The sequence below is a fragment of the Phocoena phocoena genome, chromosome 1, assembly GCF_963924675.1.
Source record: "Phocoena phocoena chromosome 1, mPhoPho1.1, whole genome shotgun sequence".
Taxonomy (NCBI): domain Eukaryota; kingdom Metazoa; phylum Chordata; class Mammalia; order Artiodactyla; family Phocoenidae; genus Phocoena; species Phocoena phocoena.
In genome coordinates, this window is record NC_089219.1 from 172,009,039 (window position 1) to 172,028,673 (window position 19,635).

Genomic DNA, 19,635 nt, shown 5'->3' on the forward strand with positions numbered 1-19,635 from the left:
TTACACAGGCCCTAAGACCCCTTAAGAAAAGCTTGACTTAATCCCTCTTGATGATTTTATTAAACGCTTGTAGTTAATGGTGCCAAATGGCAAACCACTAGTTTTCTCCAGCGGGCCAGGAAATCATTTCCTTTTCTTTCCCATGCTGTAGTTGCTAATATCACAAGTTGCATTATTAATATTTCCTTCCTTCTGTAGAATTATTGGTAGCAGGACCTTAAATCATGGTCCCATTGTCCTCAAAAACCATAGAGATGGTTGGTCACCCTTGGAATTCCTGAGCATAACCTTGGAAATGAAAGTGAAGTTTTAAGAAACATTTCTTTTTTTAGGAAAACGTATGTGGTTGATCATCAGGTTTCTCCACTAAGACTTCCTTTTAGAGTCTGGGTCTAATTCCTCTAAAATTTACATATATATCTTTACTCCTAAGTAAGTTTAATTGTACTACTTCATCTTTCCCTCTTGAACCACGTTTTCTTTTTAATTTTTTCTTTTGCTTGTGTTTCCTCGAGTTCAGAAGGGACTTTAGACATCTATGCATAAATACAGACCAGATTTTTGTAAAGGATTGAAGCAGTCATCCAGGTATTTCAGATAAAAATAATATATCATACAGCTACACTTATGGAATGCATACTATATATTAGTGTTTTGCTGGGTTTTCTTTTATACTTCCCCAAAACAAAAATTAAGGTACAAGCAAATTGTCTTGCTCGAGGTGAAACAGCCAGTAGCTCAGTGGAGCCAGTATTTAAGTTCAGGATCAGGTTCTGCTCATATTCTGTCCATCACACCTTGTTGCCTCCATATTTAACTTTTTTTAATAACTGGATCTTAATATCAAGAATAAATTGTGGCTTCTCTATTTGGTGAGGAGGCCAGGCTACAAAAGATTCTACCCTCTTTTATACCAATAATCACCATTTAAAAAAGGAATTCATGCTAGATATCAGGGGGGCAAAAGACCCAGTTAAGAAGGCTCTTTTGGGTGTAAGCATGCTCCATACTCACTGTGCTTGTGACTGTTACAGAGAAATGGTTCCACACTGCACTCTGCTGTGTGGCCTACATTGTTCGTTTTCCTTTATTTGGGGCTTTTGGTTTTTTACTTTCATGGTGTTTATCAATAGTAGTTTTTAGAGATGAGGTAGTTGAAAGTTTGACTCCCTGTAAGACAGTCATGAAGACTTCCCCTAGAAATCAAGTATATTTCAACATTACACAGTAGTTCCTTCTCAAGTGAAAGAAACAAAACTACTTCTTTTCTATTATATTCCTCTCAGCTGTGTCTATAAAACCTTGAGAAAATGCCAACAAGTTGAAGCTGGTTTGTGACTTTTACAAAAGTAAAATGGCCATTGGCAAAATGATCAGGGGAAATTTTAAGAGTGGCTAATCAAAGCTCAGCAAATTTTTGAGCACCGATGCAGAAGACGACTACCGTATGAAACTAGCGTTGTATTATGAAATGATGGCTTTAAAGTAACTCGATCTGCCCATCTTCCCATGCAGGCTTCTCCACGCTGTCCCTGGCGGACCAGATGAGCCTTCTGCAGAGTGCTTGGATGGAAATTTTGATCCTTGGTGTCGTGTACCGATCTCTTTCCTTTGAGGATGAACTTGTCTATGCAGACGATTATATAATGGATGAAGACCAGTCTAAATTAGCAGGCCTTCTTGACCTAAATAATGCTATCCTGCAGCTGGTAAAGAAATACAAGAGCATGAAGCTGGAGAAAGAAGAATTTGTCACCCTCAAAGCAATCGCTCTTGCTAATTCAGGTTGGCATATTGACAATGGCCCGTTGTTACATTTTCTAATATGTCGGTTTTACCCCTTCCCTTAACTTCTTTCTTCTTCAGGGATTTGCTAGACCCAGTTGTAAATTCTGAGGCAGCAAAATTATAGTCATTGTAGCTTTCTAGTGAAAAGTTAGAAGAAAAGGAATATCAACTTAAAGGGAATTATTTTTATTTTGTTTGTTTATTAAAAGCTGTGACACTTCTACCACCTAATTCACTTACTAACATGAACCATGGCACAGCAAAAACTCATGTGCATGTGGTGTAAATGGACACTCAGGACCAAATTAGCTCCTGTGTCTTGTTTGCACAAGAGAAAATAAGTGTGAGTTACAAATACAAATCATTCCCCCGCTCCCCCAAAATGCAAATTTTGTAATTGGAATAATATATGTAGTGTTGCCTTTCACTTTGGTTATCAGAGAATACTCTGTTTTCTTCCATTCTGGAATTCTCTAAAAGTCAAGTTCTGCTGAAGGAGTATTTCCCTCAAGGGTATTACCTATGCAGTAAGGGTTAAGAATTATGAGAATAAATTGGTCTTTACATGAGAACTGAAATGTACTAAAATAGGGAGCAACCTCTGATAAGTAAAAATCGTTGGTGCTTTGTTGTTTTTCCCTTTGTGCCTCTCCTGATGCCTGATTGTGGTCTTAAGTCTCTCTTAGCATTTGCATAAAGTCCAGGATAGATCCCTCCTTAATGACGAGCTGATCTTTAGATACCTGCATGTCAATAACACGCTCTGATGCTATGTACCATTGACAGTCACACCGTGCCCCTCCATCTGCTTTTGTTTTGACCCTATCTTTGAACTTTATCTTGGTTGCCGGCCAGTAGTTTTCCCTTTAATTACAAGAAGGAAACTGTCAATAAAATCTGTTAAATGGGATGCAATGAGTGGCTTGAATGGGCGGACGGCTATTTGTTCAAATTCTGCAGCATTCAAGGTATTGACAGTTTGTTTTCTGGGGCCATATGTGACGATCAATCTCAGACTGGGCTCAGCCGCGCTGAAAAATGAAAAACCAGATTGCTTTTGCTTACTTGTGGATGACGACTTTGTGATTTGGCGTGGTCCTAGTGAGATGAGACCTTCTGCCCAAATTGCCCCCATGAGAGCCAGGAATGCGTGACTGTTTTTAGAAATAATTTTTAATTGATTTTGTAATTAACAGTTCATCTACAATATTGATGCATGAATCCTTGGACTGATAGGAGGGGGATTGTTTTCAACAATGAAGTTGTACTTTCCTATTTGTCTTCATGATGGCATTTAGCATTTCACACTTTTAATGGCGAATGTACCCCTCTTCCTTATAACACCATTCACTTCTCGCTTACTCCCCTGTGAAACTGTAAAATATGATTCTGTGTGACAAATGGCATCGTCGTCACAAACCCTGAGGAACCCCGTGCCCTGCTCTCTGGAAAACCAAAGTGGGAGATGGGATAGAAATTTTCTGAGAATTTATTAGCTTGCATGGACTTCCCATTAGAGCACCTCTCATAATTAGATGAAAGATTTTGCAGTGATGGTTTGGGAAGAATTTTTATTTGGAAACCATATAGTGATTCTAATGTAAAACATTTACTTGGTTAATTATTTTTAAAATGAAGCCAGTGTGTTTTATATCTTTCGTGTCTCAAATTGCTTTTTGTGAATTATTAATTAGTCATGAATGCTGAGCAATGCTAAAACTTTATCATCAAAATTGCTCAAATTCTATACTTTTGGATGTTAGACGTATACTTTATGGCTATGGATTATTATTCAGTTTACCTGAATTAATTAGTAGCAGCATTTCTGTTGCTGCTGTTTAGAAGTATAATCATTAATGTTTTTATATAGAGATATTTGTATTCCACATTCTCTGCTGTGAGGCAGAGGAGGTGACCTACTTTCAAGCAATGACTGGTGATTAAAAAGTTTATAGAACTAGTCAGTTTATTTTTCTTGTACTAGCAGCCAGAACTAGTCAAACAAACCCTCTCTTTTTTTCTAGCATAGTATTCTGTAGCATTTTTTTTTCTTAAAAATTTCTCCACCTCACAAAATTCTCCTGTAAGTGATTCTAACATTTTTTCAGCGTCTCAATACCAAGGAAAATTAATTGAATCAGAGTCCGTAATAAAGGAGTAACAACGAAGTCCTATAGGGACTATTTTAATGTCTAAATTGTGCCACCTCTCCTGTGCTGTATAAATATGGCCTTTCATCCAGCCAACCTGCAAGCCCCACCATTTTACCTTGGGATAAACCACTCAGAAAGGCATTTTGTTTGAGACTGTCAATATGATGCTATTTTATTCCATTTTTTTACCATTATTTGGAGGACAGCAATAAAGTTGCAGATTCAGTCTTGCCGGGAACCTGTGTTTCTTAAGCTGCTCAAACACAGCAATATGAAAATATTTTAATGCTTTTTGTAAACATACCGAAAAGCTTGTAGATTTTCTTTCAGGATTTAGAAATTTTAGATTAACATAAGAGACTTTTGGCGGAGAAAAAAAAGAAACCTACTTTAGTGTGATTTATATAAGTACCTCAGCGTTCCCCGTATGGCTGTAGGTGTAAACAACCATTGTCTCATTAATCTAAATTTCAGCTTATTTTAAACATCTGTCTTTATTCAATAATTATAAATGTCGTGCTTATGCTTGGGAAACAGGGAATTGGCTTCCTGATAATGGCTGTCATGTTTTTTGTAGCTATGTTTCTGTCACATATGAATTCAGGAATATTTATAACACCAGAAAGCCATTGGAAGTGTATTCCCTATCTTCAGGTATATAGCCAAAAAAAAACCAATATATCATGAGCTAATACTGTAATTATCACATTCAGATCTTTGAAAACCCTAAATAATCGTTCCACTGATTTTTGAAGGTAAGAAACTAACTGACTCACCTAAACTACACATTCTCTATTTTGGAGTGCCAACAGCCTTTTGAGAAATACTGCATCCCCGATACATCTCTGTGGGACTGAATTTAAAGAGGAAAATCTAGGTCACAATTTTAACATTGTCATTGTAAGGCCCCGGCTTTCCCACACGTACACCAAGAGGTTTAGACTAATCTCTAAAATTCTTTCCATTTGGGGAATTCTATGATTCTAGAATTAATTTTATGTCTTTATGGGAAAATATAGTGAAATATTACTGCCAGCATTTTGGGTAAGATTATAGCACTTGGTTCTGTTCTCTCGATTGGTTCTATTGATTCTTATGTCTAAAATTTGTTTGAAACTATTATCACTGGCCCCAAGGTAATATACTCACCTTTACATAGTGGAAGATGAAAAGCAGTTTAAGATTAAGAATTGCTTTTAGTCCGATCATTCTCTTTGGCTTAAGACACAAGACCTTCAACTCCATAGCTGCCCCTCACAACCCGACTGCTGCCACCCCAGACCCACCCCCAACCTAGAGCCCTGTGAGCCCAGCCCACGTGAGAATAGATAGAATCTACATATTTAAGTTGAGTTTTCTTTTTACTTCCGCATAGTACCTCTGGAGTAATAGCATCTATTGATATAAAGCTGCAAATAATATTTTGGTCATCAATTTTAAATCATCAGTCATTATGCTCATCTCATGACAGTATTTTGTTCTCAAGGACAAATGGTATATGTGCAGAATGTGGTGTAATTTCAAGGGATTAAAAAGTCTATGATTTCTGTCGGGGAGTGGAATGGGGGCCGTATTTAATCAGCATATTTGGACCCTCATACAAGTTTGGACTAGTATTCCTCAATCTTATTTCATTCTCTCTCCTCTTAGGGTAGGCTTTTTCGATACGTTTTTCCTAATAGGTCCCCAATGAAGTATTAATATCACAGATATACAATGCATCTGTTTATGTACTGCGTATATGTGAATTTTACCTAAAAAAAGAGGGTTTTTTCTACTCTCCAATTCCAAATGTCACCTCCTTTGAGAATGCATGGTTTATCCACGTAACTGTTTTCTTCTCTGAAAAATGAGGTAGATGAATTTAATAGCATCTAACATCTCCTAACTGGCCTAAAATGTTAATCTCAGTTACTTTTAAGAGAGGGTGGTGAGTTTGGTCTTATATTTTGCGTGTGGCTTGGTCGTATATTTTGTGTGTGGTGTGTGTGTTTGTGCTAAATTGGTAATATAGAAATATTAACATCTTCACGGATCTAAACAACTAGTATAAAAGTTAAGACACCTCTTCAGTTCTTTAGTAGCTACTGGGCCCTCAAACAATTTTACTGAAATTTGGAGTTTGCTGATTTGATACTCAGGAGATAGTTTTAGCTATTGGTCAAGAGATGATCCTTTTTTAGAATCTTTCTGTAGACATTTCTGTTTTAGTTTTCAGCCTCTGCTGGGGAATCTCTTTTGATTTCCACAGCATGCCTGTTTGGGTAGACATATCCAGTATCATTTTACAGGTAATGGAAGTGAGCTGATAAAGATGTGTGGCTGCTTTGAGGCAGAGGGTTGGACCCTCAGTCCCTTGCTATCAATAAGCTATTAATATTTCTATTTCACAAATAATGTGTATACCATGTCTTTAAAAGAGTCAATGAATAAGACGTTAGCCAGTGCAATTTCACATCTGCCACCCTAAATTAGTATTTTAAGTTTAGTTTAGAATTTTGTCCCCAGTTCCTTTATCTTCGTGGAGCTATAGTGGTAGAAAACCACTCAGGAAAGTGACAAAAAGAATCGAAAACAAAATGTTTACCAGATTATAACATTTTTTAAGAAATGAATATGGATAGGTCCTTTGTGGCAGGTAGAAATTTATTCTTAACTTTTACCCAAACCAGTATCTTATTCTATAAGATAAATAAGAAATCAGAATTCTGTCTTTCCATCTCCTAGTCTGCTTCTCTTTGGTTTTTGCTCAAATCAGTCATCGCTGCTTGAATTATTTTAATTTTATTTTAGATGATATATCTGGGAAGTGGATTGTTTTTTAATTTAATGCAACCCTTACATTTCATGCACACCGTGATATTTCAAAACTTTATGTAGAAAATAAGGCTGGTTCCTGAACGTTTCTTAGCATGCTCAATGATCACTATGCCTTTATATAACATGGGAAATATTTGCTACGAGTACCTCTGTGCTTCCATCCTGCATTATAAGCACATAAAATGCTCTATAGTTGCTTTACTTCTAGGAGTTGACATAATACAGCACCATGTCACGTACAGGTCTTAAGACAAGGAGCAGTCTGTTATAAAAGGTCATCGGCATAGTGCAGAGCATTTAGGATGTTGTGAAAGGTTGAAATATTTACCACCCAAGCTGGTATCAAGATTCACTTCTAGTAACAGGAGTTAGAAAGTTCTAGAAAAGTGTAAGATACTGGAGGGAGAGGGAAGGTCTTGAGTACTTGCAGCATAATAGAAAAGACCTAGCAGGGAAATTATGTGAGGTCAACAGAACAAACAACAATAATTTGGGATTCGAGAGGGAAGCCTGGAGGAAAGAAACTATGGGCCACGAGGGTTTTCTGTGATTCAACATTTTATATAAATACAGTAGGAGAGTGATTTGTGTGATTGATAGAAATGTAAGAGAAAGCAGACTTGATAGCCAGAGCAAGAAATGAGGAAAAAAGTCCTCCAAAAAAAAAAAAAAAATGTGTCTCAGTGGAAAGCTGTAAAATCAGAAGTCCTGTTCTTCTCACCATGGTTAGGCACAAAATCAGAATTATTATGTCTATTTCCAATATTAGAATTCTGACTTCTCTGGGTTAGAAAAGGCCTAAAAGATTTTATGATCCAACACCCTACTTGGTATATGAACAGGTTCCTTGGTGTTTCTGACAAGTGTTTCTGTAGTCTTGATAGGAATTCTACTCAACTCACTACTTTCTAGAAGGAACCTTTTCATCAAGTTTCTCACTACTTCTCTCTCTAGCTCTCTCACCGTTTTAATAAAAACACAGATTAAAACGCACACACATACAAAACGAAATGTGTGCCTTAATAAGTGTATTAGTTCCTCTAACAGATCACCACATCTTGGTGGCTCTAAACCACGCTTACTTATTCTCCTACAGTTCAGGATGTCAGTGGTCCATGATCAGTTTCACCAGGTTAATGACAAGGTGTGGACAGGGCCACTCTCCCTCTGGAGGCTCTAGGGGAGAATCTGATACCTGGCCTTTTCCAGCTTCTACTGTGGTATCCGTTGGCGCATGGCGCCTTCCTGCATCTTCAGAGCCAGGCCTGTACCATTTTGCTTCATTGGCGACACTGCCTTCTTTTTCCTTTTCCTCCCTCTTATAAGGACACTTTTGATTTCACTGAAGGCCCACCTGGATAATCTAGGATACTGTTCCCATATCAAGATCCTAAATCACAGCTGCAAAGTCCGTTTTGCCACACGAGGTAACATTTAGGTTGCAGGGTTGGACTACCCAGATATCTTTGGGACCATTTTGCTGCCTACCACAATGAATATATAAGCAAGGTCAAGAAATATAACTTTGCATCTGTCCCAGTCACTCTCCCTTCCCTTCTCACAAAAATAACCCCTATCCTGTCCTGACTTTTATAGTCATCACTTCCATATGTTTTATAGTGGTTTTGTTACTGAATGTGTATCCCCAGACACGATAGTTTAATCTTGCCCTTTAAAAAACATTGTTTTCTCCTTATGGATTTTTAAAGTCTCCTTTACTCTAAAAGTTCCTCTTTAAGTTTTTGTGTTCTTATAGTTTATCTATTGCAAGAGCCAGGGCATTTGCCCTGCACAGTTCCCCAGAGTCTGGACTTTGCAGTTTATATCCTCTAGGGGCAGCTCATCATGTTTCTCTGCCCTTTGCGTCTTGTGCAAACCAGCAACTGGATCCAAAGGGCTTAATCAGATTCAGTTTCTAGACCTACAGGTGGGGTGCTGTTCTTTGGGAGACATATAATGTCTGGTTGTCTCACTTTTTGTGATGTTAGCAGCCATTGGTACTCATTCCTTAAATCCGTGGTGATTTGTAATTTTAACCTTTCTTTTTTCATTCAGTAGTTGGGATACTTATACACAGAGATGCTTTCTCTCCTCTCTTATTTGGTTACCAGTGATACAGACTGAATGGGAAATGTGGGATAAATGCTTGATTATTTCTGTTTATTCACCAGTTTTCAAGATAAGGAATCAGCACCCTATCTTTTAATGTCATTATAAAGACATGTATTTAAACATAATCAATAGATTTCAATCAATTGTAATTGTAATTCTTTTTAAAGTTTAAATTGTCCCATTTGAGTCAGCGGGAACCTCTTCAAGTCAGCGTCTGGAATCTTTTTGAATGACATAATAGTTGTACATACTCTCCTTCCTATTTATTCTGACAAGGTGTTCATATTCATCCTAAATGTCTCCTGATTGGGGCCTGGAATCTGATTACAACTTGGGTGCTACTGGTACCGAATACTGCATACCTGGGTTGGCCGTGCTTCCTGAACCCCTTCAGTGGAAACAGAGCTAGGAATGCAGACACACACACTATAATCCTGATTGTGTGTGCGTGTGTGTCTTTTGGGGATATCTTGTTACTTAGTTTTTTGGTAAGTGTTTTCTATGGATTTTTAATTTTGCCATCTAGTTGCTCTTTTTTTTTTTTTTGCGGTACACGGGCCTCTCACTGTTGTGGCCTCTGCCGTTGCAGAGCACAGGCTCCGGACGCGCAGGCTCAGCGGCCATGGCTCACGGGCCCAGCCGCTCCGCGGCATGTGGGATCTTCCCGGACCGGGGCATGAACCCATGTCCCCTGCATCGGCAGGCGGACTCTCAACCATGACGCCACCAGGGAAGCCCGCTCTGTTCTTTTATGTGCAGATTTGGAGAGATTAAAAGTTTTTGCTGTCACCACTGCCATCCTCCTGGAATACAGTTTACTGATTTTTAATCAAAACTTTATGATTGGCACCTTTTTGAAAACGTTAAGTTTGACTATCTATGTTAATCAAGAGCCATTGTGCCATGACAGTCAAGCAGGGTTCTTCGGTATCTCATCTGATTGTAACTGAGAAGATCACTGTTTTAGACTCCTTAAAATTGTATATAAAAATGTGGAGACGCAAATTATCTTTTAGAAAATAGACTTTTGCTCACTTCTCTGTCTTCTTCATCGTATGTGTTTCATTCCTTTGGTGATTAGAGTCACGTCGGCTGTATCGTTACTGCCCCTCTTCATGTAGGCAGCTTACTAACACTAAAGAAAACCAACATCTGTGTCCCACAGAAAAGGTTACTCTGAGTGTTGGTTTATAATATGTACCAGATTTGACTCTGAATATGCTTTATTTATGTCTCATATTCAATTCCGTCCTCAAAATAAGATTTGGCATCATTGAGAAAATAGTGCCAAGAATGAGCTGCAAGTCCTGAAGACAGTTCCTAAACAGAGCGTGGGCATTCTGGAGTAGCTTTACCTATTGCCACAATAATGGATAATTTTACCATAGAGAAGGGCAGTGCCTTATTCCAGGTGAGAAGTAAAAACAAAATCTTCTTTTGCAACGGCTCTAAGTATCACTGAATTTTGCGGCTATTGGTATAAGGATATTTAGCTGTCTTCCCAGAGTAAGTGATCTGAGCTAGACATGTCCCTTTAGGGTCGTACTTCATGGAGGAAAATATTGGAATTGAACAAAAGGGTTCTATTTTATTATTAGATGTTGAAACTTAATATATGGGTGACACTATACGTATCATTGGAACTTTGGTAATCTTTTGGAATCTTGATCATTTTAGAATAGCATTTGTTTGTCTTATTGTCTAGTTTAGTGATTTTCAACCCTGGCTTGACCATAGAATCACCTAGATTTTAAAAAATACTGATGTCCTGCATCCAGTCCAATTTTCTGATTTAATAAGTCTGGGCTTGGACCCAGAAATCCTAGGTTTTTTTCTTTCTTAACAGCTCACTCGGTGTTTTTAATGTTCAGCTTTGCACTGTCTGGTTAGTCATAAACCTGTGATTTCCATTATTAAGTTTATCTGGTTCCCGTTAGCACAAATACTGGGAAAATTTCCTTAAAACATAAAAGTTGAAAAAAAACCCAGTACCAACAACTAGAGTTAAATAATTATATAAAGTAATGCCAGTTCTACTGAGCTTTGCATAAATGTATAAATTTAGCCCGAAGAACAAAACAGAGATTAAAGCCACAGAGCCAGAACTTGAACTAGGATCCTTAATGGAGATTAATATTTTCTTCAGCAGTCTGCCAGCTGAATCATGGTCTAATTAAATAGTTCAGATCTAGTGAGTTTGCATTTAAAGTATTAGCAGCTCTGAGAATGGGTAAAGCTAAAATGAGTTAGAATCTTTTCTGTAAATGGGAAGTTAAATTATCATAGTAATTTGATTAAATCATTTTTAAATCTCTCAAGCTAAATCACCGCCTTTAAAGAATAGTTTGAAGTCTTAATTGCTGTTTGTGAGCATATCTCTCTGCTATTTGTTCTCGCCTCATTTCCTGTGACATCCTATAATATATCTCCCGCCAGGCAAGAGCAGTGGGGAAGGCAGGACTTGGAGTCGGGGCTGAGGTGACCGTACTTCAAAGCATTTCAAGACCTGCCATGTCGAAGAAAGAAAGTTATCCTGTATTGTTTCGGTAGTTAGAACCAGGACCAAAGGATGGAAGTTTGAGGCAGATTTGGGAAAATATGAAGAGGACACTTCTAACAAGTAGTTCTGTCCCTTGTTAAGTAGAATGCTCTCCATGTAACTGGCAATGTCTTTATTAGAAATGTTGTAGGAAAGATTCTTGCTGAAGACGCAAAGTTGAATGAGATGAGCTTAGGAGGACGATTTCAGTTCTTTAAAAAAAAAAAGGGAAATGCCATGTCCGGTGTTATAAATTCTGGCTGTACACTTCGATTCAAAGACACCAGAGTTTAAGCCTACTCTGACACTTCCTAGCAGTCACCTGCCTTGCAGGGCTGTTGGGAGATGAATGAGGCAATGTTCATAAAATGCTTATCAGAGGCCGTCACCCAAAACAGGTACTTAAGAAATGGTATATTTATTATATTTATTCTGCTTTTTAAATTTTTTTTCTTTTTCTCTTTCTTTATTTTTTTTAAAATTTTTTGGCCACACTGCACAGCATGCGGGGTCTTAGTTCCCTGACCAGGGATCAAACCCGTACCTCCTGCAGTGGAAGCACAGTCTTAACCACTGATGGCCATGGAAGTCCCTATTCTGCTTTTTAAAATCAGTATATTTTATTCTACTTTTAAAAAAATCAATCTGTTTGGAAAACCACTATTTTGATTTAATTTTATCTGTAAAGACTGCAGTTCCTTTTTTCTCATCCATTTCTTCCCCACTGTTTCCACTTAGAGTGTTAACGTTTAGTCCCAGATAGGTTGGGTGAGTCCACTTCATCCCCGGTTCCCCTTATGTACAAAGGTCAGTCTTCTGTGTATCTAAGCGCTCACCGTTACTGTGTGTCCATGTCCACCATTTTCCCCTGACAGTATTAGTGCACTTGTTGTTGTTGTCACCTCCGTGACTGTTTTTGTCACTTTCATTACCGCCCCCTTAGACAACTTTGGAAATTCCGTGTGCTTGTTTCTAAGAGAAGACACACTGGGAAGTGGATGGATTTGCTCTGCTGAAAGGAACCAGATTGCAGGAAAGCCTAGGTAGAAACAGTCCCTCGGAAAGGCCAGGGTTCATGTTGGAGAATGTCTGGAGTTCCACTCCAGGACACCACTGTCAACGTTTCCCACCTAGAAGAATTCCTTCTTTTGGCCCCACCAGGCAGGAATCGAGTCTTGAGCAGTAAACCCTTACAAGTAACTCTATTCCAGAATATTCAAAACTCTTTTAAAGAAACGTGTTATTAACCACCTCATGTAAATGGTGGTCAATTCGCCAATGATATGATGAAACGATTTTAAAATGACCATGTTAAAAAAAAAGCAGTAAAGAAAATATGAAGAAGTTTTAAAAACCTTTATTGGTTATAGCCGTTGATCTTTTAAGTACCTTGCCGTAATTTTTTTAATCGTATGTTTAGCTACTTGATTTTAAATTACATTTCCTCTCTCTTTTGGGGCATGTGATCTGATATTTGAATGATATGAAAGATTAGGCTAGGTACATATATCTCAGAGCTCTGCATTCTCAGAGAACTAGAATTATTAAACATGAAGAATCCCCCAAAGACGCCGTTATGTGTAATTAACAGATAAACTGTCATCAGAATCAATAAAACGTGCTAAATGATTCAAACTTGTATATAATTAAGTGTCTGTTTTAGAGCTGGAACTGGAACTTTTATTTTTTTCCCCACATCTCACATTTCTCGCAAGAATAATTGCGGCAACCCTGTTAACCCTTTCCTTGCTTGACTGAATTAGATTTTTAAATTAGTCACTTAAGGGCGAAGTTCACCTTCACAAATGTGAAAAGTATTTCAGAATTCATTAATCTAAAGTCTGCAGAGAAGCAGGCTATGTCAGGATGCTTTAATGAACTGTTAAGAGTACACTAAAACTTCTAAAGAGATGAGCAACGTATTGCGATTTCTGTACAGTCTACAGCAGAGCATAATGTTAGATTCAGTGTGTTTACATGGAGTTCTTAAAATTTTGGTTATCAACTTTTTTTTTCCCCTTTTGGGACATATGGGCTTTTTGAGCACAAGGTCTGAATTTTACACAACGCTACATAGAATAATTTTTTAATAGGTGGCCTTTTATAATTGAATGAATGAATAAATACACGGACGAGGTAATGAATAAAACAGCCAAGACTGTTATCTGTTAAAGTGTTCCCTTGCTCAGTCTCAGGAGGAAAGAAACCCACATGTTTGAAATAAAGGCTTTTTGTAGTAATTCCCGTGTTCTAAGCCAGTATTGTAAATGATCTACTGCAGTGAAATTTAGAAAAACAAAATGGAGATTTTGGAAATGTGAGCGTCTCTGAACAAATCACAGTGTAGAGAAGTTCAGTAATAAGGTTTAAGTTTCATAACTCGAATCAACGTATTTTTTATTATTGTTCATATTGTTTATCTTTTTGGCCTTGTACAGACTCCATGCACATAGAAGACGTCGAAGCCGTTCAGAAGCTTCAGGATGTCTTACATGAGGCCTTGCAGGATTATGAGGCCGGCCAGCACATGGAAGACCCTCGCAGGGCCGGTAAGATGCTGATGACGCTGCCGCTCCTGAGGCAGACCTCTACCAAGGCCGTGCAGCATTTCTACAACATCAAACTGGAAGGCAAAGTCCCCATGCACAAACTTTTTTTGGAAATGCTGGAGGCCAAGGTCTGACTAAAAGCTTCCCCGGGCATCCTATCCTGCACGCCGAAAAAGGGAAAAATAAACCCAAGAGTGATGTCAAAAAAACTTAGAGTTTAGTTAACAACATCAAAAATCAAGTAAGACTTCACTGATAATTTAGCAGCAAGACTATGAAGCAGCTTTCAGATTCCTCTGTATCCTGATGAGTTTTTTTCTACCTTAATCTCATCTTTTCTCCGTTTCTTTTGCTCTTTATTTTTTTTTTTCTCCCACCCTATTCTCTTTCTCCTTCGTTTCTTGCTTCCTTCATTGCTGGTTCCCCACTCTCTCCTTTCCTTCCTTCCTTCCTTCCCTCCCACCCTCCTTCCTTTCTTCTACTTTCCGCCCTCTTTTCTCATTCTTCCCCTTTCTTTTAGTTTTAATAGCTCTGGTTATAAGAAAATGTTGCGGCCTTTCCTTTCTTTTCCTTTCCGTCCCTCCCTCCCTTCCTCCTTCCTCCTTCCTTCCTTCCTTCTTTCCTTCCTTCCGTCTTTCCTTCTGCTGCTGAACTTTTAAAAGAAGTCTCTAATTGGAGAGTGATGGAAGCCAGCCCTGCCAAAGGATGGAGATCCATAATATGGATACCAGTGAACTTCTTGTGAACCATAACATCCCCAATGACTAAGGAATCAAAGAGAGAGAACCATGGTACCTACAACATACATACACAAATTGCAACATACACAAACTGACTGAGTGCAGTATTAGATTCCACTGGAGCAGCCTCTAATTAGACGACGTACGCAACGTCGCATCAGCTGCCTCTTATCATTGCTTTTCCATCTAGATCAGTTACAGCCATTTGATTCCTTAATTGTTTTTTCAAGTCTTCCAGGTATTTGTTAGTTTAGCGACTATGTAACTTTTTCAGGGAATAGTTTAAGCTTTATTCATTCATGCAATACTAAAGAGAAATAAGAATACTGCAATTTTGTGCTGGCTTTGAACAATTATGAACAATAATGAAGGACAAATGAATCCTGAAGGAAGATTTTTAAAAAATGTTTCATTTCTTCTTACAAATGGAGATTTTTTTGTACCAGCTTTACCACTTTTCAGCCATTTATTAATATGGGAATTTAACTTACTCAAGCAATAGTTGAAGGGAAGGTGCATATTATCACGGATGCAATTTATGTTGTGTGCCAGTCTGGTCCCAAACATCAATTTCTTAACATGAACTCCAGTTTACCTAAATGTTCACTGACACAAAGGATTAGATTACACCTGCAGTGGCTCCGAGTGGTCACGTATATAAGCACCACACATGGAATACAGATCCGTAGAATGATCAGGAGCGCCCCTCTCTACCTGGGAGGTCCAGTTGCCGTAGGATTTCTAGCTGCCACGGTGGTTAGGAATGAGATACTGCCTGTTTGCAAAGTTACAGACCTTTTCTCAGAAGGAGCTGTGAGCCAGTATTCACCCAAGAGGCAATAAGGCAAATGCCAGAATTTGAAAACAAAAAAACAAAAACATCAAAGACAGCAGACGCCTGACCAAATGCTAAAACCTAATCTCTATGGGTTGATTCATTTAGGAATGTTTGTTTAAATTAATCTGCAGTTTTTAACCAAGAGCTAAGCCAATCTATGTGCTTTTCAACCAGTATCGTCACAGCAAGAAAGTCAGTCAGGTCCCAGACTGTTAAGAGGTGTAATCTAATGAAGAAATCAATTAGACACCCCCAAAATCTACAATCGCTTGAATAACCGATAAACAGTAACCTCCATCAAATGCTATACCAATGGACCAGTGTTAGTAGCTGCTCCCTGTATTATGTGAACAGTCTGATTCTATGTACACAGATGTAATTAAAATTGTAATCCTAACAAACAAAAGAAATGTAGTTCAGCTTTTCAATGTTTCATGTTTGCTGTGCTTTCCTGAATTTTATGTTGCATTCAAAGACTGTTGTCTTGTTGTTCGTGTGGTGTTTGGATTCTTGTGGTGTGTGCTTTTAGACACAGGGTAGAATTAGAGACAATATTGGATGTACAATTCCTCAGGAGACTACAGTAGTATATTCTATTCCTTACCATTAATAAGGTTCTTCCTAATAAGAATTAAGAGATTGAAACTCCAAACAAGTATTCATTATGAACAGATACACATCAAAATCATAATGATATTTTCAAAACAAGGAATAATTTCTCTAATGGTTTATTATAGAATACCAATGTATAGCTTAGAAATAAAACTTTGAATATTTCAAGAATATAGATAAGTCTAATTTTTAAATGCTGTATATATGGCTTTCACTCAGTCATCTCTCAGATGTTGTTATAAACTCGCTCTGTGTTGTTGAGAAACATTTTGGTGCGGACACGTTTCCAAAACTATTGCTACTTTGTGTGCTTTAAACAAAATACCTTGGGTTGATGTTTCATCAGCCTAGTGCTAGGAATACTGTGTATCTATCATTAGCTATATGGGACTATAATTGTAGATTGTGGTTTCTCAGTAGAGAAGTGACTGTAGTGTGATTCTAGATAAATCATCATTAGCAATTCATTCAGATGGTCAATAACTTGAAATTTATAGCTGTGATAGGAGTTCAGAAATTGGCACATCCCTTGAAAAGTAACAACAGAAAATACAACTCCTGGGAAAAAAAAAAAAAGGTGCTGATTCTCTAAGATTATTTATATATGTAAGTGTTTAAAAAAGATTATTTTCCAGACAGTTTGTGCAGGGTTTAAGTTACTACTATTCAACCACACCATATATATAAATAAAATATATACAATATATACATTGTTTTCACTGTATCACATTAAAGTACTTGGGCTTAAGGAGTAAAAGCCAACCAACTGAAAACGCAAGATGGAGAGATGTAAAAAGAACGAAGAACAATTTTTAGTTTTCAGTTTAATTGACTCTCAGCATTGCAAGAGAACAAGTATCTCACAAATAGGAAACACAACTAAAATTTAGATCTAAAAGAACTGCACGGGCTTTAGGGTAAATGCTTCATCTTAAACCTCGCTTGAGGTAAGTTTTTCTCAAGTTTCAAGCAAGACCATTTACTTAATGTGAAGTATTGGAAAGTTATCAAGGTGTATGTTTTAGCCGTATGATTTTAATTGTTATTTTGCTTCTTTTAGGTTTGTTCTTATTTAAAGCAATATGATTGTGTGACTACCTGTAGTTACACTTGTGTTTCAATCAGATCAGATTGTTGTATTTATTCCACTATTTTGCATTTAAATGATAACATAAAAGATATAAAAAATTTAAAACTGCTATTTTTCTTATAGAAGAGAAAATGAGTGTTGGTGATTGTATTTTAATTATTTAAGCGTCTCTGTTTACCTGCCTAGGAAAACATTTTATGGCAGTCTTATGTGCAAAGATCGTAAAAGGACAAAAAAAATTTTAACTGCTTATAATAATCCAGGAGTTGCATTATAGACAGTAGTAAAAAGAATAATAATAATAAAACCTTGTCTATAGCTGTAGATGGGCTTCACATCTGTAAAGCAATCAATTGTATATTTTTGTGATGTGTACCATACTGTGTGCTCCAGCAAATGTCCATTTGTGTAAATGTATTTATTTTATATTGTATATATTGTTAAATGCAAAAGGGAGATATGATTCTGTAACTCCAATCAGTTCAGATGTGTAACTCAAATTATTATGCCTTTCAGGATGACGGTAGAGCAATATTAAACATGCTTCCACTTTTGATTGCTCCTTTGTACGGTGTTTTCTTTTTTCACGCTCCCTCCCCCACTAAAGAACCAAATCAGTAAACACTGCCCTTTGTTGCTTGCATTCAAAGAGTATCTGAGAACCTGTTCCCTAAAAATAAAGTGGGAGGTTAAAGAAGAGCTATATAAAGGCTTGTCAGAATGAATTCTAGGGTGCCAAGAGACATTTTGCATATTTAAGAGTATGCAAAGTGTCTCAGGCACATTAGAATTCATTCTGACAAGCCTTTATATAGCTCTTCTTTAATCTTAAAGCATCCCCACATCATTCTGCATTACTCCAAATTGTCGCCTCTATGTCAATGTCATAACAGAAAACTTTCCCCCTATTTTAAGATCCTATTAAAATCTGCTAGAGATACCTATTATTTCCCTCCATCCACAATTAAATCAGGCGCTGGCTCTGAGCGTGGCAGCCAGCTGAGCTCCAGAGTCCTCGGAGCAGCGCTGAGCGGAGCGGCCGGCAGGATTTCCTGAACAGGGCAGCGGCAGAGCTTCTAGATCGGTGAGCCTGAGGACGGGGCGCTGTCCTGGAACCCAGGAGGGTTAAACAGCACTGCTGACAGCAAGTGGCTTCCCCTTGGCTTTTTTGCCGGGAGAGACGAGGGCCCTTGCCGCTCAGGGTCAGCTGTTCTCCCACGGGCCCCTCCTGGAGCCATCACCAAGGTGCTAATATGTGCTTTCTTGGCTTCTCTGCCTATCCGGACAGTGTCCTGTCATTGTGTTTGCCCACTGTGTTTCTCACCTTTCCGAGTTGGCTGGTTCTCTAGAGAAGCAAGCTGGTGACACAAAAGTCCCTCCCTCCCCTCCCCCCCCCCCCCCCCCCCCCCCCCCCCGGCACTGCATCCGATTTAGGGGTGTGAGATTACCTAAATCACTAAGATGCACTAGCTGGCCACAGAACTCAAGACTTGTCTTTCCTATTCGAGTGTCCTTTGAGTGGCAGTAGCCCAATGTAGAATCTGACATGTTTTATTATGGATAGTTTCAAAATATTTGGGTAAAACTGAGACCATGCAAGAGACAAACCTAAGAAGGAAAATCATGCCTGTAATCTTCCAGTAGGTCCTCATTTAAAAGTATGTGTTCTACACACACACACACACACACACACACACATACTTTTTGAGAACTTCTATGTCAGAATTCTGGTTTTTATAATTTAGAATTATTACAGAGCAACTTTTACTGGTACTGATGTATTTATCACAGTCGCCTCAGGTGTAAAAGAAAATAACAAAGTAAGATTTTGACATTTGTTGCATTTCTTGGTATATAAACAACTAGTAGACTTGACAAATGAGTTACGTATTTATGTTAAAGGGTCACTTTTATTTTTACCTGTTGTGTATAAGTGATTTTTTATTTTTTAAGTGGTGGTTCTCGAACTTGGCAGAATATTGGAATCATGTGAAGAATGTTAAAAATCCCTGGCGCTCATATTGAAGATTGGGGTTTAATTGGCCTGGGCTTTGGAATAGTTTAAAAAAATCTCCAGGTGATTCTAATGTGAAGACAAAATGAGGAAACCATTGCTTTAAAGTTTTATACTTTTCTCAAATAAGCCAGGAATGTTCTAAAAAATTTTAAAAAAGAACCTTTTCAGATATTGGCTCTGAATTTTTGTGAGAGTTTTAGACTATCTTTTTCTTTAATATCAAGACAAAAGGACTTAACCTTTTTACTTTTTAACTCACAAAGCCAATGAAATGCATTTGGAAGGTTTTCACCTCCACTTCCCCCACCCCAGCTACTCCCCCTCAACCCTCCCACCTCCATCCTGCCCCAGCACACGTGGAGAACACACGTTTTCTT

The 19,635-nt window shown here is 37.9% G+C and overlaps 1 protein-coding gene across 2 annotated transcripts in view; it reads left to right on the forward strand.

The window, feature by feature from the left end:
* ESRRG (estrogen related receptor gamma) overlaps positions 1-14,095 on the forward strand; it is a 583,686-nt gene extending 569,591 nt beyond the window's left edge. Inside the window, exons 6-7 of one of the 2 annotated variants that reach the window (XM_065892078.1) lie at positions 1,516-1,785; positions 13,851-14,095. In XM_065892078.1, coding sequence (XP_065748150.1) covers positions 1,516-1,785; positions 13,851-14,095 — 515 coding nt within the window. Of the gene's footprint in view, positions 1-1,515; positions 2,003-13,850 lie in introns of those variants that run through there. The other variant, XM_065892087.1, reaches the window with a different exon arrangement.
* The last annotated feature ends 5,540 nt before the right edge of the window (positions 14,096-19,635 follow it).